The sequence below is a fragment of the Penicillium waksmanii genome, assembly GCF_028829765.1.
Source record: "Penicillium waksmanii strain IBT 27052 chromosome Unknown utg000008l:1.0-5622682.0:1.0-5626561.0, whole genome shotgun sequence".
In the NCBI taxonomy this organism is placed as follows: domain Eukaryota; kingdom Fungi; phylum Ascomycota; class Eurotiomycetes; order Eurotiales; family Aspergillaceae; genus Penicillium; species Penicillium waksmanii.
In genome coordinates, this window is record NW_026643254.1 from 3,788,005 (window position 1) to 3,811,577 (window position 23,573).

General features: G+C 48.6%; 8 protein-coding genes across 8 annotated transcripts; 5 read left to right on the top strand and 3 right to left on the bottom strand.

Annotated features, from left to right (window-relative positions):
• Positions 1–308: 308 nt before the first annotated feature.
• N7481_009765 (CCCH zinc finger and SMR domain protein) lies at positions 309–2,648 on the top strand (the record flags this gene model as incomplete). The annotated part of the gene is made up of 4 exons (XM_057268984.1): positions 309–518; positions 551–1,236; positions 1,299–2,030; positions 2,090–2,648. 4 exons carry the CDS (start codon positions 309–311, stop codon positions 2,646–2,648), a joined length of 2,187 nt encoding a protein of 728 aa, XP_057119661.1.
• Positions 2,649–3,120: 472 nt separating this feature from the next.
• Positions 3,121–4,267, bottom strand: N7481_009766 (HpcH/HpaI aldolase/citrate lyase family protein; the record flags this gene model as incomplete). The annotated part of the gene is made up of 4 exons (XM_057268985.1): positions 3,121–3,557; positions 3,637–3,823; positions 3,916–4,136; positions 4,228–4,267. 4 exons carry the CDS (start codon positions 4,265–4,267, stop codon positions 3,121–3,123), a joined length of 885 nt encoding a protein of 294 aa, XP_057119662.1.
• Positions 4,268–6,036: 1,769 nt separating this feature from the next.
• On the top strand, positions 6,037–7,447 carry N7481_009767 (NAD(P)/FAD-dependent oxidoreductase; the record flags this gene model as incomplete). The annotated part of the gene is made up of 3 exons (XM_057268986.1): positions 6,037–6,400; positions 6,453–7,241; positions 7,293–7,447. 3 exons carry the CDS (start codon positions 6,037–6,039, stop codon positions 7,445–7,447), a joined length of 1,308 nt encoding a protein of 435 aa, XP_057119663.1.
• A 446-nt stretch (positions 7,448–7,893) lies between these two features.
• On the top strand, positions 7,894–8,669 carry N7481_009768 (DUF846 domain-containing protein; the record flags this gene model as incomplete). Its single annotated transcript, XM_057268987.1, has 4 exons — positions 7,894–7,978; positions 8,043–8,088; positions 8,159–8,445; positions 8,521–8,669. The coding sequence occupies 4 exons, from the start codon at positions 7,894–7,896 to the stop codon at positions 8,667–8,669; spliced, it is 567 nt and encodes a 188-aa protein (XP_057119664.1).
• Positions 8,670–9,418: 749 nt separating this feature from the next.
• Positions 9,419–11,842, top strand: N7481_009769 (uncharacterized protein; the record flags this gene model as incomplete). The annotated part of the gene is made up of 14 exons (XM_057268988.1): positions 9,419–9,513; positions 9,566–9,673; positions 9,734–9,802; positions 9,861–9,929; positions 9,983–10,051; positions 10,114–10,441; positions 10,498–10,596; positions 10,660–10,867; positions 10,920–11,067; positions 11,122–11,198; positions 11,258–11,324; positions 11,390–11,466; positions 11,535–11,606; positions 11,664–11,842. 14 exons carry the CDS (start codon positions 9,419–9,421, stop codon positions 11,840–11,842), a joined length of 1,665 nt encoding a protein of 554 aa, XP_057119665.1.
• Positions 11,843–15,277: 3,435 nt separating this feature from the next.
• On the top strand, positions 15,278–17,119 carry N7481_009770 (sugar porter family MFS transporter; the record flags this gene model as incomplete). Its single annotated transcript, XM_057268989.1, has 5 exons — positions 15,278–15,351; positions 15,411–15,553; positions 15,613–15,828; positions 15,887–16,146; positions 16,178–17,119. The coding sequence occupies 5 exons, from the start codon at positions 15,278–15,280 to the stop codon at positions 17,117–17,119; spliced, it is 1,635 nt and encodes a 544-aa protein (XP_057119666.1).
• Positions 17,120–17,664: 545 nt separating this feature from the next.
• Positions 17,665–19,526, bottom strand: N7481_009771 (MFS general substrate transporter; the record flags this gene model as incomplete). Its single annotated transcript, XM_057268990.1, has 2 exons — positions 17,665–19,222; positions 19,279–19,526. 2 exons carry the CDS (start codon positions 19,524–19,526, stop codon positions 17,665–17,667), a joined length of 1,806 nt encoding a protein of 601 aa, XP_057119667.1.
• A 1,573-nt stretch (positions 19,527–21,099) lies between these two features.
• On the bottom strand, positions 21,100–22,135 carry N7481_009772 (putative GPI anchored protein; the record flags this gene model as incomplete). The annotated part of the gene is made up of 2 exons (XM_057268991.1): positions 21,100–21,511; positions 21,570–22,135. 2 exons carry the CDS (start codon positions 22,133–22,135, stop codon positions 21,100–21,102), a joined length of 978 nt encoding a protein of 325 aa, XP_057119668.1.
• Positions 22,136–23,573: the final 1,438 nt, after the last annotated feature.

Sequence of the window (23,573 nt, forward strand, 5' to 3'; positions counted from 1 at the left end):
CGATTCATTGCTTTTCTGCGCCTCCATCATCCCCCACCTCCCCCCTTTATCGCCCGTCCTCGGGCCTCGACCTGGTTCACCTATCAGAGAATATGGACCCGGAACTGTGACTTGCAACTCCCATCTCCAAAATAATTCACTCTTCCCATACGACCTTTCCTCGTCGATCGCTAGCTCGTTATCGATCCTGTCCGATCTGCCATCAACCGTGAGAAATTCGACTTCTTCCTTCCGACTCCGTCGTTGTTCGCTGCGGCTGTTCAGCTTATCCCTCCCCTTTCCCGTTGCGCGCGCGCCTCTACAACACCATGGTTTCGGAAGAACTTCTCGAGAAATGTCTCGAGATCCTACAGGATCAGGCTCTAGATGATGAAGAGCAGGTGGAGAAGGTGGAGGATTTTCTGCGGGCAAATACCTCCCTCTCCTCGTCTTCGTTGGAAAATGCGGTGCTGGACATCCTATGGCGGCATCGGAATCGCTCGCTGCCCGACTCATCACCTCCGCCCGCTCGTCATACAGTGATTCGTCGATCATCCCTGCCCCATGGCAGATGGCGCGCTCATCCACACCGTTATCGCCGCACTCAAATCTGGGCACCAGCCCCGGAAGTACCTCGTGGGTGCAGAGCTCGCGCGGGGCATTCTCCCGACCTCCGCTCTCCTCAACCGTCTCCCCATTTACCTCTCCACGCCCGTCTCCTCGACTGGCACTGGCACAACCAATCCCCCACTCCCCAAATTTGAATGCATATGAGTTCTCCGATCAAAGTCAAATATCGGAATATTATGCAGATTTTGGTAGCGACAGCAATATTGAATGGTTGGTGGCAGACGATGCAAATAGTACAACTTCATCCACTGGAGGGTTTGGATATACTGCATCTTTGAGTGCTACTGCTTCGGAGTTCGTACCGGATATGAGCCCGCATGACATTTTGCGCACTGTTTTAGGTGATAGGCGGTCCAACGATGAAATCGAAGCCGCACTTGAAGCCCACAGTTATGACCTCGGGGCGACGATTGCAGCGCTTTCGCAGGATCAAGATACCGATATTTTTGCCAAACAGGATGATGGCCGAGTGGTGGTTGGGAAGTCTATGGCAATGGACCAAGTTCGTCCCGTCACCCCCTCAGGCCACTCTCGCAGTCCTGTAGTCTGCAAGTATTGGCTATCTACTGGGCAATGTCTTCGTGCAGATTGCCGCTTTAGCCATGATTTAACCAGTCATGTGTGCAAGTAAGTTTTCTTCATTCTCATGTCATAATTCCCTCTTTACGATACTAATCAATCCATCTTAGATACTGGGTCATGGGCAATTGCCTGGCTGGTGATGGCTGTCCGTTTTCACACGATCCCTCTGCTCTCATCTCCAACCTTAGTGTCGCGAGCGGCAGTCGACCAGCTTCTCCGGCTGCAGGCTCCCCCTTCCAGATGGACAGCGGCTCTGATGCTTTTCCACCGCTGCAATCATCAACTGGATTAGAAGATCAATGGACGGGTCCATATGGCAGTCGCTATCCAGCGCACCTCTCTGGTCTGCAAAACAAGAACATCCCCCCAGGCCTTCACCCGGGAATGGGCCGACGCAACGGTAGTATGAATAATATAACTCGCCCGAACTCACGCCCAACAAGCCGCCATCAGAACCGTGAGCTGAACCCGACAGCACTGTCTGTCGATGATCCAGATGCCTTCCCCACCCTTGCTGCCGTCAGTGCGAAGAATGCCGGCAAAAAGCATCATGGCAAGCGAGGCGGCCACAATGGTCGCGATATCAATAAAGAAAACATTCCTTCCTCGATGGCAGATGTTGTACGCATGACACCATCTCCGGCTCCCAGCAAAGGCAAATCATCGTCCAAGAATGCCAAGGACGCCAAGGGCCGCGAGAACAGCGCTGCGGCTATGTCGATCGCGGCTCCGCAGAATATCCCGTGGCTCGAGACCGGATCGCGGGCAAATCAGCAGTATATTAAATATCGCACAGAGGCAATTCGCCACGGGACTGTGCGAAATAAATTCTTACAGAGGTATGTCTAATCACAGGTCTTTGTCTGTGGGGTCTGGGTTTTGTTAACAAATTAAACAGCGCCGCCCAAGCTTGGAATCGGAATGACGCACGAGCTGCGAAGGCTCTATCACTGAGAGGCCAAGCTGAGAACGATGCGATGCGTCGTTGTCACCGGGAAGCTGCACGCCAGCTATATGAAGAGCGTAATCAGCATTTGAACCAGGCGGGCCTGGACGAATCTGCAGAGGAGCTCTATATTGATCTGCACGGCCTGCACCCTGAAGAGGCTATCGAATACCTGGAGAAAATACTACTCAAGCACGCACGCCAGGGACTTCGGGTTGTCTACGCCATCACAGGCACTGGCCACCACTCGAAGAACGGCAAAGACAAGATCGGAAAGGCCGTCAAAGCTTGGCTGAACGAATGGCGTTATCTATTCCGAGAATTCAGCGTGCCTGGCGAGCGCGGGGGATATGTTGGAGGTATCCTTGGCATTGACCCGACCAGTTATGATAAGTCCCTTGCTCGGAGTATGACGGAGGAAGAACCGGCGGCCGCGGATATTGTCAACAACCTCACGCTAGGCAAAATCCAATTGCTTAGGCGGGAAGATTTAGAAACGCAAAATCAATGAGTTGGTGTGATATTCTGATTTTTTTTTAGCCCGTGATGATGCGGCATGATACCCATCCTTTGCATTGCAGAGCTTGAGCCACTCACCTGCCTCATTGTTTGTTTTATTTATTTGACCATGCTCCCCTCCCAGCAATGTCTATTATTTTGAAGATATCAGTTACTTGGGTAACTTTCCCAGCCGGCTACTTCTCCCTGGCCGAATTCCCTGATAGAATATTGTGTTTCTCAACGAGCACGTACTTGATATTACTTGAACCCTGGAGGCATACCATGGCATACGAGGTGTCACATACTACTAGTATAAGCAATGATAGTATTGAATACGAATGAAAATTCACATAACCCCGGGACCTCAATCAAACTTGAACCTTGAAGCCACCTTCATTCGTGCGAGATATCCGTGTTACACACATTGACAGTAAATAGTTACTATGTTCATTGAATTCGAGTTCTTAGGTATCAACATCTATCTACTCAGGCTCTTGATGCTTCCACTGTTCCCGGAGCGCCTGAACATCGACACCAACAGCCTCAGCCTTTTTAACAATAGCCCTCGCCTTCTGCGCAACAGGCACATCAATCATCTTACCATCCAGAGTCCAAGCCCCGCGCCCCGCAGCAGCAGCTTTATCATCAGCAATCACACACCGCACAGCCCACGTCGTCTCCTCCTCCTGCGGCCCAAAGATATCGTTCGCAACCTTCACCTGCGACGGGTGAATACACTGCTTGCCGTTGAATCCAAGTCGGCGTCCATCAAGACATTCCTCCTGCAGCACAGCCGGCGGTGACCCATCACCTTTCTCAGACTTGTATGTTGTGCAAACGAGATCGATTGTCGAGGGGAGATCGGCTGCGCGTGCGGCAGTCGCGATCGCCGAACGCGCGAAGAGAAACTCCCGAAGACCTGGCGTGCGCGTAATACTCAGGTCTCAGGGCGAAGTCCTCGGCGGCGAAAACTAGTCCCTGGAGTAAAGGCGAGGCACCGCAGATTTGAGTGAGGTTGGTGAGGGACTTGGCGGACTCGACTAGGGCGAGCAGGGAAATGGGTGGTCTGTTCTCGAATTGGGGTTGTTGCGCGAGGGTGTGGGAGATGACGTCCGTTACGAATGTTAGGTCGGAGGCTGAGTTGACTTTGGGAATCACGATCGTTGTTAGGTTTGGCGATTGGAGCTGTGGTGGTGAGGATGTAGTTAGCATGTATATTTCCCTTCCTCTCACGCAATCTCTGGCCATTGAATAGGCCGAGAAAGATCAATACGCACCACTTCTGTCAGGTCACCCAATGCCAGACCGCTGTCTACAGAGTTGATTCGCACCGCGCGTTCGCGAATACTAGTCGGTGTGGGTTGGTCAATCGCTCTCCGCACCAGGCCGCGGGCCTCTGCCTTCATGTGCGGAGTCACGCTGTCCTCAAGATCATAGGCGACACAATCCGCCGCGAGCGAGCGGGATTTATCGAGAAAACGCTGGGAAGACCCGGGGACTGCGTGGGGGAGAAAGCTGGTTAGCTTCGGGGTTTGACAGCAGCGCGCATTAGAATGCGGGGGAAAGACGTGATGCGTAGGCGGAATTACCGTAGAGCAAGGAGCGGCGTAGGGTATTGCGAGCGGCCATTGTTTATGAATTTCAAGCTTGGTATCAACGGAAGCTTGCAAAGAATTGGTGAAGCTGGGTGCTGGCACTGGATGTTGTCAGTGCCGTGTGGGGAAGATGAAGAGCTCCGCGACCTCGGGAATTCCGTGCTCGGCGGTGATGTCAGAATCGGAAGTAGGTGTTTAGAGAACTACCACGAGCCGTGGTCTTTTTCTAAGCGTTCTCTGGGAGAATATGCAGTCTAAAAGGAAAGAATTGGAAATCATTCAATTTGAATCTTCTTGGGTATTCTTGTAGCTCGGGTTAAGACAAACCGCATGTAGGCTGTATGCGCCCGGCTTATCGCCTATTTGGACTTCTCCGGCCCACCGTTCTGATATTTCGAATGCTACAATCTCAGCGCCATGGCGACGTTGAAACTTTCAAAAGCTATATTATTTCAGATCTTTCAGTTTCTAATAACATTCAAGTTCCCATCGTTTCGCTCTTAGCCATAACCTTAGATAGCTCACGCGAACGTTCTAGTCTTACCTTCTCTTAAAACCCTCGACAAAGCAATAGAGAACCTGAAGAACTATTTAGCATCGGTTAGCTCACCTGGATCGCAATATCTACACGTCAAAAAATCACATCGGCAATCTTTCGGTGTTTCCAAGACGAGCTTGACATTTTCCGTGGTGTACGGGTAGGTCCCAGTCACCTGCCCTGGGCAGTGAGCAATTGGCCTAGCAGTGGTACTACTAGTAGTACTATTATATCATGATGTCTTGAAGAATGCGCGCGACGCCGAATAAAGTACGGAGTAATAAATGCCTCTCTTAAAGTTTAGCCAATCGAGAATTGATATCCAAGAGTGTTTCACAAGCATGACGCGTTGGTGTGAATCTGAGCTGTGGCGGGCTGAACGGGCGAACTATTGATCGGTGTATCACATACCTAGTGCACATATATGCAATATACGCATAGCCCTGGACTGCGGGGTTGCGAGCTTTTGTCCTCACCGATTCATAATCCAATTTTACTCTAATCTCTAGTATAAGATAAATTGTCATAAAGCTACTCATTATATTATCTGTCTGGGCAATGGTCTGGGCAATGGAAATTGGAATTGCACTGCGACTGTCGTTTATGAGGACGTTGTGCCTGTCTGTGTGAAAATCGTCACATTCTAAGCTTCCCCCCTATTTCTTCTGCACTTCAAAGGCAAGTTACTTGGCGTTCCTTAAGGTAGCCTCAGCTGCATACTTTAAGATTTTCGACAGCGCTGAATCATGCATAAGAGGCGCAGTGGGTACTGTCGATCTCTTGGCCTCGAGCGGGGGTCGCCAGGGCCTCCCCTACCAGCTTGAATATCGCCTCTGATCTCTGACACTACTTGCGGCAGGAAATGTGTAGATAAGACTACCCTGAGATTAAATTAATCATCCATAGTCGTACTATCTTTGCCGTTCTGGCTACGATTCATCTGGGCCAGGTCTAGTATCTCGCCTAGATATGCCGAGCTGAATGCATTTTGGCGAGTCTCCACTTAAAAGTATGTCTCTCAAGCTCGCATGAACTAGTATTATGCTGTAGCACCTGAGGCTTCTACCCATAGAAGTGATCTTCCAACATCATGGCAGCCGCTGTTTATGGCAATGACCTGGGTTTGATCAGTGAGCCAGTCACAAACATGGGGAAGAACATGTATACAGAAGCTTTCTAATATAAATAACCTCTCATATTTCTTTCGTTCTCCTGTTCACAAAACGACCTGAGCATTCTTTCTCAGTTCATTTGACACCACAATCATGGTGCAGTGTCGTGCTCTTTTGTGGCAATTATGCCTCCTATCAATCCCTCTCGCATCAGCCCTGACGGTTCCTCAGAAGGTTCTGGCAGAGGGTAATGATGTGTCTGAGCTCACAGAAGACGAGCCCCTGTTTAACGCTACGGACACTGGCCTATACGATATCTCCACTTCCGATGACAAATCATGCGATAACTGGGATCCTGTGACATGGGACTACGATGTAGCCATCGTTGGAGGTGGACCCGCTGGTCTCGCAGCTTCGATGTCCTTGGGTCGAGTAGCTCGGACGTCCCTCATGTACGATTCAAACGAGTACCGCAACGGGAGAACTCGATACATGCACGATGTGCTGGGTCAAGATGGTAATTTGGATTGAAATTTGAATTTTCAGGGACATGATCTGACTGTTTCTAGGCCAGGTTCCACTCAAATTCCGAGCTGCGGTGCGAAGTCAGATTGATGAGCATTACAGCGACTATTCCTTCCGTACTACTCTTGGAAAGAAAGTCACTTCTATCCAGCCTCTCACAAAAGGATTTCGTATATTTGATGACAAGGGAGGGAAGATACTCGCCCGGAAAGTTATTCTAGCCACTGGAATCACTGATGTACTTCCAAACAAGCCTGGATTTTCTGACGCCTTCGGAAGAGGTCTATTCTGGTGTCCCTGGTGCGATGGGTTCGACTATAAGGGGCGTGCCATGGTTATCTACGGGAAGCCTGGAAAATTTGCCGGCGCTATTGGATCTGCTTTGAATATGCGGAAACTGACAACCAATATCCAAATCGTCACTGGGGGGAAACTCACGGATGAGGACAAGAAGGCTGCCGAAGAGAGGTGGCCTGGATGGGAAAAAGTCATTAAGACAACCTATGGAATCAAAGTGCACGAAGTCGATATCACCAAGATTGAAAGAACTGGAAAAGGAAATGAGCCCTCAGACGACGAGTATAAGCTCACTCTTAGCGCTTCCCCGAACACACTGGTCACCAACGGAATTCTGTATAGCACAGATACAAAACAGACATCGAGTCTGCACAAGCAACTCCATTTGCAAATGGATGGATCATCGGTCAAGGTTGCATCTAATATGGAAACAAGTGTCGGTGGCATTTATTCTGTTGGTGATGCCAACAACGATGGTAGCACCAATGCATACCATGCCATGTGGAGTGCAAAGCGTGCAGTCGTCAACGCTCATGGTAAGTGGCTGTGGAATCGACTATATTATTGTTCGAGGCTAACCTGATTAGTTGCACTGAGCAAGGACGAATACCTTGAGAAGGTCCCTGTGGCCATGGTCGCGGCCGAAGGTGGCGACGAGGAGTTCTACCAACGACAAATCGATGAGCTTCAATGGGTCATTGGTAATGATATCGAGGAGCTTTACAAGACCCTCGGCGCCTAAGCAAGTCCAGGTTCAGGTTCAAGCTCAAGTAGTGGTATTCAGCAATTTTTGAGCCAAGAGAGAATATGCTTGAAAATAAATTTCAGACTGAAATAACAATATACCACTTCCAATTTGAAGATTCCAAGATTACAACTTACCAATGTCAAATCCCCTTGTGTATCAAGTAGTACTAGTTACTATTCCGTACTACGTAGTACTATAGTTAATAATTATTGCTGTCTCCACTCCATTCCGTGCTGGAGAGGTGGAACTTCAAGATGCGAACAGCCAATTAAGACGTGCCACCCTGTATATTCTGCCACCGCCAACAGCGTGCCTGCCGCGTGGTGAACATCAGGGAGATCCATCGTCAACAGCTTTACAACTCCCCGATACTAGTAAGAAGTCGGTTGATTCACGGTATCTCCGGGAGTTTCAGGACTACCAGATCCCTGCTATTCATCATGGATCAAGGCCAGCAAGGAGATCTGAACTGGCGCCTGAGTGCCCATCCCATCACCCTACTTGTCTTCTTGACCATTCGTATCGGTGCGTGCTGCAGTGCTCTCATTAACTGTCCATTGAACAACTAACTGATTAATGCGCATATTAGGTGCCTTGTTGATGTACCTCTTTGGTCTCCTCTTTATCAAAGATTTGTATGACTCCCCACCAGCGCATATTCCCGCGGACAATGAAAGTAGCCACCCCGCTAATTAGCTTCCACAGCATCCTCGTCTTTATCCTGACCCTTCTCCTTCTGTCTGCCGACTTTTATTACCTCAAGAATATTGCTGGGCGCCGCCTGGTCGGCCTGCGGTGGTGGAACGAAGTCAACACAACCTCCGGCGATTCACACTGGGTGTTCGAGTCCTCTGATCCCAATGTTCGCACGGTCGCCGCCACAGACAAGCGCTTCTTCTGGTTGAGTCTCTATGTTACCCCGGCGTTGTGGGTTGGACTGGCCATCCTGGCCATTGTGAGATTGGTTGGCGTGATTTGGCTCAGTTTGATTGGTGAGTGTACCCGGTGCCTGGTGTATTTCTGAAGATGTGACAAGCAAGATCCCTATGCTAATGAAATACCTGTAGTTATTGCCCTGATCTTGACAATCACCAACACTGTGGCATTCTCCCGGTGCGACAAATTCAGCCAAGCATCGACTTTTGCGAACCGTGCCCTGGGTGGGGGTATTGTGAACAATCTTGCGGGTGGCCTGCTGGGCAGGTTCTTCCGGTGATCTGGGCTGACTGGAAGCGAGGATCCAATGATCAGCATCTTTATTGTGCATTAAGACTGCACTCATGTTCAACAATAGTATCTGTCACTAAAATTTTGGGAGTGTTTTGATACGTTCAGCCATGCATTTAAATTAGTGACCAATGACACCACGTTTTACACACACCAAGTTTGCGCCAGAAACAATGGAACTTGAAATCAGCCGCAATCAGCCGGATTTAGCTTCAAGGTCAGCCGAGGCAAACTACCTCAGGGTGAGCAATCGGGGTTGTTCCACATCCAGTTGGGTGCATTGGAGCCTCTCCACACTTGTCGAGCCACACAACAGGCACTCAAGGCACTCAAGGCACTCAAGGCAGGCGCACGCTTCCCTTTCCTCCAGCGATACCCATCCTCTCTTTCTCTTTTCTCCTCTCCTTTGTTTTCCTTTTTTCTCTGCGCATTTCAATCTGACACTCACATCATACTCTTTTCATTATTCTCACTCATCGGCACGGAATACCTCTGTCCAGACTGTCTCACGGTAAGTGTCTCTTACCACTCCAGCCTCGATTTGGCGAGGCCGGAGATGCTAGAGAGCTTCACTTGACGATGACCTCTGTCGTGTGATTACCTCACGGAGCTCCAATTCCCGTGTCTCGACTTGTTCCCCTTGTCTTATCCTGTCTTGCTTTCACAAATATCCACAGGCTCCATCACTGACTCATTCCGGCCCAGCTCACCGAATCGGTAAAAGCAAAGACAACCAGCATGTCTGGCCGGGGACAACAATACGAGGAGGGGGAAGAAGACCAGGGGTTCAAGACCATTCATGGAAACTTCCAGGATGGGAAAACTTGCCGCAAGTGAGTCGTTCAAAATCGCTAGGTGACGGCACGAGCTAATCAGGGGAAATAGCTGTGGTGAACCTGATCACTTTGCACGAAATTGTCCCGACAACAACGGCGGTGGAGGCGGAGGAGGTGGGGGAGGCGGACGCGCATGCTTCAATTGTGGCGAGGAAGGGTAAGCCATGAAGATCGAGAGTTGACCAAGCAGACTTCGTGCTGACACCTGCATCTACAGTCACAACAAGTCCGACTGCCCCCAACCTCGAAAGTCAATGGGCGCGTGCTACAACTGCGGCGAAGAAGGGTATGTGCATCAAGCGGAGATATCAACTAAGTTTCCCGGCTAATCATTGGCGCTATAGGCATTCAAAGAACGACTGCCCTCGGCCTCGAAAGTCGATGGGAGCATGCTACAACTGTGGGGAGGAAGGGTGAGCCGCCGCTACTGAATCATTTCATGTTGAAGCTAATTTAATAATATTAGCCATTCAAAGAACGACTGCCCTCAGCCCCGAAAGGCAATGGGCGTATGCTACAATTGTGGGGAAGTAGGGTATGTTTCATACACGTGGACTTGCCGAACCCATCATTCAGCACATCTGACACAGATCATAGTCACAACAAGTCCGATTGTCTCCAACCTCGCATTTTCAAGGGAACATGCCGTATTTGCAACCAAGAGGGCCACCCAGCGGCTACTTGCCCGGAAAAGCCGGTGAATATTTGCCGAAACTGCAAAGCTGAAGGTGAAAGATCCCCCTCTAGACTACCCACATACTTGAAGACGAAAAATGTTTACATATGCGTGACAGGCCACCAGTCGAAAGACTGCAAAGCAAACCGCAAGTTCGATTTAAACCAGGTCGCCGACAAGCTTCCCGAAGAAGCATGGGCGATGATGAAGGGTGCAAGCGAAGAGAAAGAAATTGGAGAATTCCGAGATGTAAGAAAGCCAATATTTTCAATTTTCAATTCGAAATTGTTGACACAATCACTCAGGCCCTCCAAATCTACGCCAAAGCGTGCCCAGACGAGACCTTTCAGACCATCGGCAAGAAAATGCGGGATGAGAGTTTCAAGATCTCTCTTATTGCTCTGGTAACCGATATCTCACTTTGCCTACTGTGTGGACAAGCAACTGACCGGGTCTTCCAATTGTAGGAAAAGCCCACCGAAGATGTTATCAGCTTGATTGATTTGCAAGGAAAACTGGATCGCCAATATGTCGTTGGCTTCTTTTACAGCGATAAGCCCCAGCGCGCCAATCTCCGAGAACGTTGGCCTGAAACCCCCGAGGACAACCTTGAACGCCTCCAAAACGCAGGACTCCCCTACGACCGGCAAGTGATGAAGTGCCGTAATTGTGGAGGTAAATCCTACTCTATGCTCAATATCTTCTGTAGGCACTGACAATGTTATAGAAATGGGTCACAGTGCGCGCGCATGCAAACAGGAGCCTGTCGCATTTGAGAAAACGGAGATCAAGTGCAACAACTGTGGAGAGCTCGGGCACCGGGTGCGAGATTGCACACAACCGCGTAAAAGCCGATTCGGATGCCGCAACTGCGGGTATGTTCAGCGAAGTCTAACAACAGTGAGCGCTAAATACTGACCATTTCAAAGTTCTGAAGAGCATGAAGCCCGGGAATGTCCCGAGCCCCGATCTGCTGATGATGTCGAATGCCGTCGTTGCAACGAAAGTATGATCCAAGCCGCATGAACTCTTCCTGTCAATGCCCACATACTTACAGATTTACAGAGGGACACTTTGCCAAGGATTGCCCCAACTCCGCTCCACGGGAACCTCGCACTTGCCGTAACTGCGGGTAAGTTCATGGAACTAAACTGATTATATGATAAGGCAAGTATCTATGTTCTAACAAGCATGCAGTTCCACCGAGCATATTGCTCGTGAATGTGACCAGCCGGCAAATCCCGACAACATGATCTGCCGAAACTGTGATGGAAGTAAGTGTATCAGTTGCCCGACAGGTGCTTAAAATGAGTATTTTGAAACTAACATTCGCGCTTCACAGAGGGCCATGCTGCTCGCGATTGCCCCGAGCCCAAGAACTGGAGTAAAGTCAAATGCAACCGATGTAGCAACAGTAAGTCCATATTTCTATGGTCGTAGATGGTATGGAGGCCTAACTAATAATATGTAGTGGGTCACACTGTTCGACGATGCCCTGAGCCTGAGCCTGAAGCCAATGAAGCTCCTGATAACCATGAAAATGAAGGCGAGTCTCGCCAAGACTATCAAGCTCTTGACAACCATGGATATGGCGAGCTTCGGGAAGACAACAATGGAGGAGGATACGACGAAGAGGGGGGCCGCTGGTGATTCAAAGATGACCTAGGCTATTGGCTTGGTAGGAAGGCTTTGATCTGGGTAGGGGAGAGGACTGCATTTTTTTATTCAATACTCGGACTGCATAGCCGGTTGGCTAATAACCAATGGGGTATGCATCCAAGTGATCGGTTATCGCATGTTCTATTCGTGAACAGATTGGCTTTCCTTCGAGCCAAGCTCTGGAGAATGGCATTCTCCGGTGGAAAAGCGCTCTTATTTTCTTTTCAGATAACGAGACTAAGCTAACTACTGGTTGAGAATCTCATGATATTCAATTATCTTTAACTATCATTATTCCCTTTGGCTTCTGTTAACCAGGGACTCTAATCTTGCCTGTTCAACTTTTAGTGTGACTAGGAATATGCACCTAGTCTAAGAAATTATTGGTGGAAAAGCACTCGTTCTGGGGATTCGGCCAATGAGAGATCCGGAGGAGTCTGACCGAGAAAAGGGAGGGTTCAAGATCTTACCTTCGGGATTCCTAGTGCACCAAATATGTGAGCAACCAGACATTTATCGGATTGAGATAAACCGACGCCCAATTTCTTGGCCTCATAGCTGGTGTTGCAGTGACCAATTGAACCTGTGGATCGGTCGGCGAAGCGCGACAGATCGTGGTTGCATTGCTGCCCACCCGAAAGGTCGACGATGACGGCTCGACAGTAGATGAACAATACGATACAAAAGTATTTGGATAAACCTGGGCAGGATCCAACGAGATAATTGTAAATTTCTGAGCCGTAATCCTCCCCGGCCCCGCCATCGGCATCTTTAAATTCGGGATGAAAGCCTATTCGACTTCGGGTTTGCCGATGCCACGGCAAATAGACCGATTCAACTTTCATTCAAAGAAACCTTGGCTTGGACATAATCCTGGAGTTTTCAGCGTCCACTAGCAACACGGCCATATGCTTGAAAAGGGTGCTCAATGACCTCATTACTACAGGTATCATTCTCTTTCCTAACTCGGATTGAGCATGTCTTTCAGAGATTATACTTATGCTTCTGGAACATGTAGTTCGGAATGAAAATGTGTAATAATGCTGTATCCTGCCCAGTTGGTCCAAGCGATGCCGAATCCGGTGGCGAACTATCAAGAATCGATGGGTTTGATTGGTGCTTAGATATAACACAGTCCCTAGACGAGTCCATTCATGTGTGAATTATTGTGGGTGTATGCACATAGGCTACGAGATCGAAAAAGGCGTGATAGCCTAGCGGTAGGGAAATGATTCCCTTCCGCGTAAGATATGCCGAACATTTCATTACAATATTGTTTAAGTAGGTAAGGCTTTGATGTCCCCTTTGAATCATCTTGTGCATTTGTCTAAGAGCAATTAGACTTTTGCTATTGATTGTGTGGCGTTGACATGATTCGTGCCGGAGCTCTAATCCTGTACAACGAGTATGTAGTCTCTCTTGGGGACGGTCAGGGACGCGAGGGCCAAACTCTGTCCCTGACTGTACCAAGGACGGAAGAATCAATCTGTTGATTGCGTCCCGCCGTGGGTTCTCCAGGACAATCGCCATCAGGTCTTCGCAGCCGGGCTCCACTGCAAAACGGAGTGGCTCGATCGGGTAGGCATTGGCGCGGCTCTGGACTTTACATACACAGAAGATGTGAGTTCGAAGCCGGATTCCCTTTTTGGCTCATTGCTTACAACCTGATTGAATTGAATTACATCGAATTGATCGGTCCCAGATCTAAATTTCTTTTTTTGTCCAAGGAATGTGTTTCAGGAAAGCATTATTGAAGGCTGGTGGCATTTGAAAGCGGGCCGGGCAGGTAGTCGGCTTATCCCAAAAAGGAAACCCGAAAGAACCCCAGATTCCGATTTGGTCTAAAACGACCTCGGGAAAGCCGGGCCGGGGTAGGTAGGGAAGTTGTACTACAGAGTATATTCATACTTTATTAGCTGGATCAAGAGTTGAAGGAATTAAGCTCTCATATATTGGCAGAACCCCAGAGGAGTAAAATGTACTCGTAGCTTCAATATCTAGTGCACTAGCATCCAGACAGAACCTTGCATTGAAATTTACCATAAAACGGGTAAATGGTACCCAGTGAGTTATGTGCCTGGCAATGATGTCATGCGTGCTACCGTCCCGGCGATCGCAACTTGGTTACTTTTCGGGGAGTGGGAGGGAGAGGGGTTCTCTGAGAGCTTTTGTCCCCTTTGCTACGGATTTACCTTCCGAGCTCGGGAGTACCTAACCATCCCGTTAATGTCTTCCCTTGACTTCTCGGAGCCGACTACGTGCAATTCGATTGTTCTAGCTAGGGTTGGTGAGGGTTTCTCTTAGCAATTTGTTCGGAGGCTAGCAGTGTCCGAGCCCACCCGAGCCATGTAATTGATGACTCGGGCGGGGGAAAAGCATTCGTCAAGCCTCGGGGGCCAAGCCACGGCCGTCGCTCTGATGCGCCAAAGCCGACAATATGGTTCGTCGGGGCGGGTTGATCCCTGAAAATACCCCTGCTCGGTCCCCGACTTGGCACGGCAGGCCGAATATCATTTTACTTTTTAGTATGATCATGGAATATACACCAGTATTGAATATGTAGACTGTCTCTCTAACAGAGAGTGAAAATGTTACACATTGAGTCCCAATATCCTCACTCGGGACCTCCGCAAGTCGCGGAGAAAAAAAAGATTGGGGAGGAATCCGGGGAGGGTCCATCGGACCAAAACGCACCACTGCAGTCCACAATTCCAACCCACTTTTACCATCACGACACCCACGCGAGCCACGAGGAGCGCCTGGTATCGTTCATGCGGTCATACACTCAATGTCTTCTCTGAAAGCAGCCTCGTCCGACTGCAGTGTACGGTAACCGGTTGGTACGGCCCGTGAATTGTACCGGGCAGATACCGAAGTCAAGCAGCGAAGACACTCACCCGACCGACCTCCCCCGGTGGGACCTGTGCCGAAAATGACCAACGACTGATGCCGATGACTATTTCTCATTCGATGTTCTCCCCCGGAGCGGAGTCTTACTCCCTCCTCCATGGAGGAGAAGCGAGGAAGTGGAGTCCCCAGTCTTCCCCCAATCCGGCGGCAGTGTATCGCGCTCCTGATGCGACCCTGCTTGTCCCAAATCCTCTGGACTAGATTTTGGTTTCGATCCTGGCGGTTTTCCCGGACCTTGTATCATGCCAGTTGTGGACCCTTTCCCCCTCAGTGACGATGGGCGCCGCCTGTTGGCTGGGAATTCATAAACCCCCTCTGCTTCCCCAGATCTTTTTGGCTCTTTTTTACTTCTCCTCATCCGCCAACTCTTCCTATTTCCATTTCCGTCCATAGGCTTGGGCACTCTTTTGGACTTCTTCAACTTTCTTGATTGGTCTAAGGGCACGCCTGGCACATTGATTGTATAAAGCCTGTCCTTAAATCTCTTACTGTGAGGTTCAATCGAAATCCGTCACCATGAAACCTTACTTCGGACTTCGGGGTACATCCCTGAATATCATGATCAGTATCATCGCTGGTCTTGATTTCTTGTACGTTCCATTTACTTTTTAGTTCATCCCAAGAACCTTGCCATACTAATACTTGCCAGGCTCTTCGGTTATGACCAAGGTGTCATGGGAGGTCTCTTGACCTTGAATTCCTTCGTCACTACATTCCCCCAAATTGATACCACAACGGCCGGAGAGATGGGTCTCTCTGCTGCAGCGAAAAGCACCCGTTCCACCGTTCAAGGTAGGTGGACTATTTACGTCACAATCTTGCGTCTTTACGCCATATACTGACCGAGCCAGGTATCACAACTGCTTCTTACAACCTGGGATGCTTTTGCGGTGCCATCTTTTGTATCTGGATTGGAAACTACCTTGGACGCCGCAAGACCATTTTTGTCGGTTCAATCATCATGGTCATCGGTGCTTCGTTGCAAGCTTGCGCATACAGCCTTCCACACTTGATCGTTGGCCGCATTGTGACCGGTATCGGTAACGGCATGAACACTTCCACCGTCCGTAAGTTATATACCAAAGCGTCACTACTTATCAAACAGATATTGACCTTTTATTATAGCTACTTGGCAGTCCGAATGCAGCAAGTCTCACCACCGTGGCCAGCTGGTCATGCTGGAAGGCTCTCTGATTGCTGGTGGTATCACCATTAGTTACTGGATGGATCTCGGATTCTCTTTCCTCGACCCTAGCTCCATCGCCTGGCGCTTCCCTATCGCCTTCCAGAACGTGTTTGCTTTGATTATCTTGTTCTGTGTGATGCCTTTACCCGAGTCCCCCCGCTGGTTGGTTCTCAAGGGCCGTGAGGAAGAGGCAATAGTGGTTCTGGGGGGCTATTTTGGATCTTCCGGAGGATGACCCTTACGTCCACTCTGAATTTGCCGCCATCAAGGATGCCGTCTTGGTTTCTTCCTCTGTCAGCTTCCGCGACCTACTGACCATGGACGAAGACCGCCACCTCCACCGTACTATCCTTGCCTACGTCAACCAGATGTTCCAGCAGATTTCTGGTATTAATCTCATCACCTACTATGCCGCCACTATCTACGAGAAGTCAATTGGGATGAGTGGCTTGATGTCTCGCATCCTAGCCGCCTGTAACGGAACAGAATATTTTCTTGCCTCTTTGCTTCCTATCTTCATCATTGAGAAGGTTGGCCGGCGGTCTTTGATGTTGGTCGGTGCCGCTGGAATGTCAATCTCCATGGCTGTATTGGCCATCGCCACCAGCTTCGAAGGAAATGCCCAAGCGGGTATTGCGGCAGCTGTATTCTTATTCGTCTTCAACACCTTCTTTGCCTGGGGCTGGTTGGGTATGACTTGGCTTTACCCTGCTGAAATTGTTCCTCTGCGCATTCGTGCCCCCGCCAATGCCCTGGCCACTTCAAGTAACTGGATCTTCAACTTCATGGTTGTTATGGTTACCCCTGTCGCTTTCGATTCAATTGGATATAAGACATATATCATCTTCGCCGTCATCAACGCTTTCATCTTCCCAGTCGTTTACTTCTTCTATCCCGAGACCGCCTATCGCTCTCTGGAGGAGATGGATACCATTTTCCACAAGACCAACAGCATCTTCAGCCTGGTATCTGTTGCGCGAAACGAGCCTCACCGCTACGGCAAGAAAGGCGAGCTTCTCGTCAACTACCAGGACACCGAAGAGCACCTTCGTCGCGCCAGCTATGTCTCTGATAAGCCCAAGAAAGCTTCAATCACTCCTAGCGCATTGGAGGGTGGCAAGGGTGCTCACGTTGAGAACCAGACCGATAGAACTTCCTCTGATAGCAGCTAAGCTTTTATTCCGAGCTTTAGCTGCACCTCACCACCCACCATTCCTACAAAAGGAAACGATATATTTTACGTCATGCGGAATATCAACACCTTCGATGTCCCGCAATGAAAGGCACACGAGAATATCCTGTCTGATTTCGTGTTCACTATTCTGCTGGTTCGGAACCCACTTGATCCTATCCCATCAGTTGCGCTCGGTTCTCTGAACGGGTGGGGTCTGGGAATCACCTTCCTGAAACATGCATGGTTGCTTCATCTGGGTATGCTGATGCAGTGGACCTGTATTTCCTTTTTTATGGCTTTTTGTTTTTTTATACCCATGTTTGCATAACCAATTTTCTGCATGGATGATGTCCGGGCAGGTTGGTGACTAGGTCTTACGCTGCTCTTGATATCTTATATACGACCTATATGGAAGTTGGTAGAATACAGAATTGAAGTTCATGATCAACACAAGTGATACTAGTTTTATTATTTGTATCAACGATATCTTGCCAGACATGCTACGACCGATAGTCGTCGTAGTCATACATCGCGCCAATTGACTCAGAAGTGAATTCCATGGACCTGCTGCTTCATCTTTCTCACATCAATGTTTTTCCAGAGAAAGCAAGAGGTCCACGTGATGAGATAGAGACAAGTGGCCGTGATAAGCATCAGGCGTTGTGTTTCGCCATACGCCTGGTCAATGGCGTCTCTAGTAGACGTGCCCCGATCATACGATTGTTGAACTTCCAAGGAGCCATAAATTGCAGTGAAACCGGACTGGGCGGAAGCTGGAAGAAGCTCTTTCAACTTGACCGGGAATATACCGGTCCACATCGCCACAGCGACAGTTCCTCCGATAGAACTGCCAATGCCAGACACGACGCCCTCCATGGCCAGGACAGCGGGAATGTTGCGCTGTAACGAGACAGCCATGACAGTCATTTGTTCACAAATGACTAAAGTGCCCCCTCCAAAAGCAACGAATATCTGGCACATCACAATGTATCCGATGTGCGAATTGGGCTGGCGGAATTTGATCATGAGTCCGACCCCCAGAATAGTTAGCGGGACACCAAAACAAATTGCCCACAACTTGATGCGACCATTGTATCGGAGAATGGCACCAAAGACAAGACACCAGAAGGTCGACCCAATAGTATAAATGTTGGAGATGTACGTCGCATCCCGGACGTTCTGGTCAAAAAGAACTTGCAAGAGTGATAAGAAGTAGCTGTCCCAAATGTACCAGGCCAAGTATAAGGAGTTAACCATGGCAAAGGTGAAAAAAACTGTCCGATTCTTGATGAGCTCCCATGGCATAAACTTCACTGGAGCAAAGTATCTCTCCCAGATAGTGAATGAGACGATCAAGAAGAAGCCAAAGATAATGAAGCAGATTATCATCGGCGACTTCCACTCTTCTGTCTGATAGGAGTATAGATTGAAGGCCAATAAGAAGAGGGAGAAGCCAGTGGAGACAATGAGCAATCCAATGACATCAAACTCGATCAAATAGTGAACAACCGACTGCCACGGGGTGCGACTGATATTCTCCTTCTCCACCAGGTTCATCCTTTCGGCTTTTCTTTCAATATGGGACCACAAAGCCCAGAGAGGGGCACTGACGACAGGCATAATGATGGCAAATACGCCAAAGCCCCATCTGTATCCAATACCTCCAGGTGCGAGGATCTGGTCGGAGGCATAACCATAAATCCAAGGCGTGATCAAATACGGGGATGCAGAGTATGCAATCCAGAACGCACGATTTCGTAAAGCTGTTGTATCGGCAACAAAGATGGTCATAGAAAAGTCTATGCAGCTGAACCCGATCTGGTAGAACACCTGAGCGGCACAATATGTTTGGACATTTTTGCAAGCAGCCATCATGACGAGGCCGAGAGTCAGGAATCCAACGCTAAGTCCAAAAGCCTGGGGTCGCCCCCAGATATCCATGAGCTTTGCATAGGGAAACTTGATCAGAGCGGATATTAAGGATGCGATAACGGAGGTCAGGCCCGTGAGTGAATGTAGCTGAAAATCACTATAGATGTAGGGCGATAAAACACCTAGCATTCCGGAACTGAAGTACTGCAGGAAGTTGACAACCCACATACTTCGACTTGTTAGCTATACAATGCTAGCTAGAACACAAAATATCATGGCACTCACAGAATATACGCGGCAATTAAAGTGTTTCTTGTCCAGGCTAGGGTACTGGCCTGGGCCTTCTGGGTGCCAGATTGCGCATTTTCATCGATGAGCTCTTCATTAGAGGAAGCTCTATCAGCCTCTTTTGATTTTTCTAAAGAACATTTGAGATCAACTGGTGTCTCAGTCTCGGGAATATCGGCAGTAGACTGATTCTTGGCTGAACCATTGCCTGCAAAGGGGTTGATGAAACGCTTTCTGACGGCCATGGTGTGAAAGAGTCGTCGTTTGACCACACACCCCAATAGCTTCAATGCAGAACAGAGTGGAAAACAAAATATTGGTGTGGGAAAAGTGACAGGGGTCGACCAAGATAAATACTGGAAGGCCGGTCGGGTCTGGACGCATTGCTGTCGCTACATTTTCTGAGCGGCAAAATCCGCAAGTTTCTTCGTGGTTCGCCTAGAAAATCGCCCCAAGAACATTTTCAGAGCATGGGCCCTGTCACAAACCTGGCTAACCACCTTGTTGACCATACCACTTTTGGGTACTGATGTCGACGATCACCGGATGATAATGCTTTGTGGAAAACAAGCCCGGTTCTAATTAGTCTTGGCCTTACGAGGAAGCCATTCGAAGACCCTGTCTGGATTCACAGGCCCCACCGTACTCTCAAGATTTTGGATGGAGTAGTGTGATTACGCACATGATAGGAGAAACCGGGATCCACTTGATCCTTGGTGGCTCGGGTTATCTGATTGATTTGATTGATCTTGTCGTGCCGCTACCCTTTCCGGCGGTAGTGCTTACATCCTGCGGCCAGAACCCGAGAACCAAGCAGTGTTCCTCTGTGGGCTTCCTGAAAGGTTGTCGCGGCAAAAGCTATTCTCCTGAAAAATTCAACCAGCAATATGACCAATTGGTAATTCCTGAGCCAGGTCGCTCTTTTGGCATGCCGTTTTCCCGATGAGAGGTAAGATCGAGTCTCGAATATCGAGGACATAATACGAAAATTGTCAAGAATTCCCCCAGTTGTCAGATTCATCTTCCAGCTTGGTATTTGTACTTGCACCTGATTAATGGCTAAATAAGATAGATACTATATGAGACCGGCCTTTGTCCTTGCTTTTTGAATGACTAGTACTATAGTTAAACCGGGCTTTAAAGAGCGATAATTTCTGCCACCTTCCAAGGTTAGTTCTATACGCGAATCATTGTGGAAGATTATAGGTTATCTCGGACTCGAGCAAGTCACGACCGATCGGTTTGAATCTAGACAAATTGGCCACACCACGGAAAGAGCATGCCGTCCAGATAAAGGCTTTTATGAATAATGATCGACATTATTCATAAACTATAATTTGGAGTTCTTTTCAGACTTGTATTGAATATTGATAATTTTTGTACCCTATCAAGCATGGTACTAGACCCTATGAAACTCCATATTTGGAACTCCAACTCTAGTTGTCGTCGAGCTTAATCAGATGAAATTTCGGAACACCTAGACGTGGCTAAAAATACAACAGAAGTTACTATAGACAGCAATGAGATTAGTAAAATTTGGATATTTTAAGTGCCCGGGTGGGTTAGATTAAGAATCATCGAAAGTCTAAGGTCTTGAGGCCCAAGATCATAGGGTGATGACCCTTTTATATACTAGAACTTATCTAGATGGTCTAGTAATTGATGTTCGATTAACTCTCTGGCCATTCATATTCATCAAGAGTACTAAATTTGAAACTTGGAAGAATGACAAATAGATGTAAAGAATTCCCCTTATCGACATATTATATCCACATGATTTCTCCAAGGTTCGGCAAAATATCCTCTTCTTGTCTTTCTTCACAGTCCAAAGGCCAAACCACCAATGAGACACGCAGCGATAGCCCCAATCAATGGTAAAATACCGTTTACAGATCGTGCAACGGCTGCATCAGGAACGCCTCCGTTGCCCGAGGACCCGGTGTCATCACCACCAGAATGTAGAAGTGTAGTAGTAGCAGCCTTGGCAGTGACTGCACTAGTAGTGTCACTAGAGTCTGTCGAAAGTGGAACAGAGTCGGTGGAGCTCTTCAGTGAGGTAGCAGAATAGGGCGGAGTGAGCCTAGCGGTGATGTAATACTCAAAAGACTCGCTTGCCTCTGCGCTGGCGGTTGCGAATGCAGACCAAATGGTTGTAGTTGTGGTCTCGGTAGAGGTGACAGTCCTCACAGTGTACGGGGCAAAAGAGGTCCAATAGTAGTACCAATAGGTCCTATAGGAATATTAGAAATCACCAAACGCATGTGTAGAGAGAAAACCGGTTGACTTACCAATAGTAGGTGGTATAATAATATGAGTGATATTGGTAAGTTGCCGTTGTAGTAGTCAGGGTCTCCGTCTCCGTCTCCGTTGCAGAAGAGCCACTCGAAGCGTCTCCTGAATCATAACTTCCTATACATCCCGAATTTGGGCAGCACACCGCATTGCCGTTATGGATCATACACTTGTAGCCGGCGAGACAGTATTTTCCATCACTGCAGCATTCACCACTCTTAGGAGAGCAGTTATAGGCTCCACAACAGTTATATCCGCTAGGACATGTTCCTCTGACAGGGCAGCAAACTTCGTCGGAGTCAGCGCAGTATCCAGTTGTGCAACATCTACCACTTGTTGGACAGCAACGTGATGAGTCGTAAACACATTGGCTGTATCCCGGGTTGCATTCCCAGGCACGTTTGTCGAGACCAAAAAGATCGCGGGTTGAAAGCATCCCAATACTAGCTTCACGATGGGTTGCGTTATAAGAGAGTCGCTCTTCATTCTTGAGAGCTTCGCCAGTCACCAATCCAGCCAGAAGGAGCACAAGCCCCACCTGCTTCGCCATGAGATTCTTCATTGCGAAATCGGACTTCAGATTTCGGTATCACTTTTGTAGAGGGATTATTCTTTTTCTGCGAGGTGGGCCGGGAGGCACATCCCGCTGGAGACCTCCCGAGGTTTAAATAGTAGGTTGGAGGGACTCTGCGGCTCTGAGAAGTGCGGAGGCGCCATTACCCGGATGATCGAGCGGGCACGGTGCGCCTCGTATTGATGGAAAAATGGGATGGCGGATGAGAGAACGTGTCTGTGGCTGCAAACTTTAGCTGGGCTCGTTGGCGAAATACGAGGCATGATGCTTGGCATCACTCGAGCCGCTGGTGCCCTGGCGGCTGGGCTTGAGCTGCTGCAGCCCTTGGTTGGTCCCTGAATTATCTCTCCGTATACTTTGTGGCTGCCAAGGTACTAGGCTTTTATTCCTGCCCGGTCTAGCAATCTTGGTGATTCGGAGAAGGACCATGATTCAAGAGTCTAGTAGGGCTAGCGTGTCTCGTGATATGATTTGAGGGTTGACTAGAGAACTAGCGTGGGCGAATACGAGGTAGTAACTGTTGAGGGGCATAACATCACCCAGGTAAAAAGTGGTCGGAATTTGTTAGATTCAGCAGATAGAATTCTGACAAAAATAGATTAGATTCAATGCTTAGAGAAGGCCTCGGAGAAACTCCTCTTCGCGAAGATTAAATCGCCACAAGGCGCAGTTAAAGATTCATGTGTCTCCACAACATAATTCGGCTTAATTAGTGAAACCTTCATTCACCGCTATTCCTGCTTAGAGGTAGAACTATAAAGATGCATGCTGTAGTGGAGAGGAACATCCATGTCATGATGATCTTCCCAGCTCCATTATAGGTTGATTTCTTCCCCGCAAATCCGAGGATGAGCCGATTCAGAGCTTATCAGGATCCACCTACCTCAACCTTCAAATATCCATAGTTTATCGGACCTTGATCACTTTGATTAGTCGTTGCACGACTCCGTTTGTCATTAGATAGATAGATATAGCGTGAGTATTGCCCCTTTCGCATCCATCCATGATATATCTCATATCATCAGATTCAGATATCTCTCTTCTATCTCCCTTCAGGTTACCAAGTCCTACTAGTAGTATAGCCCAACATTCTTACTTTATTTTCGTCGCGGGCAAGTATAAGTATTCTAGTACTATAATTACTATTTCACATTTGGGGTGTCCTTATAAATGTGACGAAGTTGTTGGAGAAAATATATTACATAATCTCAAAGCCCAGCTTAGTCACGTGACCCACCGAAACCGGCGATGAGATAGATCGATGTAAAAGGATTGTCAATATGGAGTACCGATGGGATGAACCATTCCCGGAATGGGTCATATTCTAAATGATAACACAAGGTGTGGGTCTAGAATTTCTCTCGAGGAGGGGTGACCTGATCCAAAGTCCAGGCTTTCCGGGGAGTTCAGCCCGAAGTTCTATTCG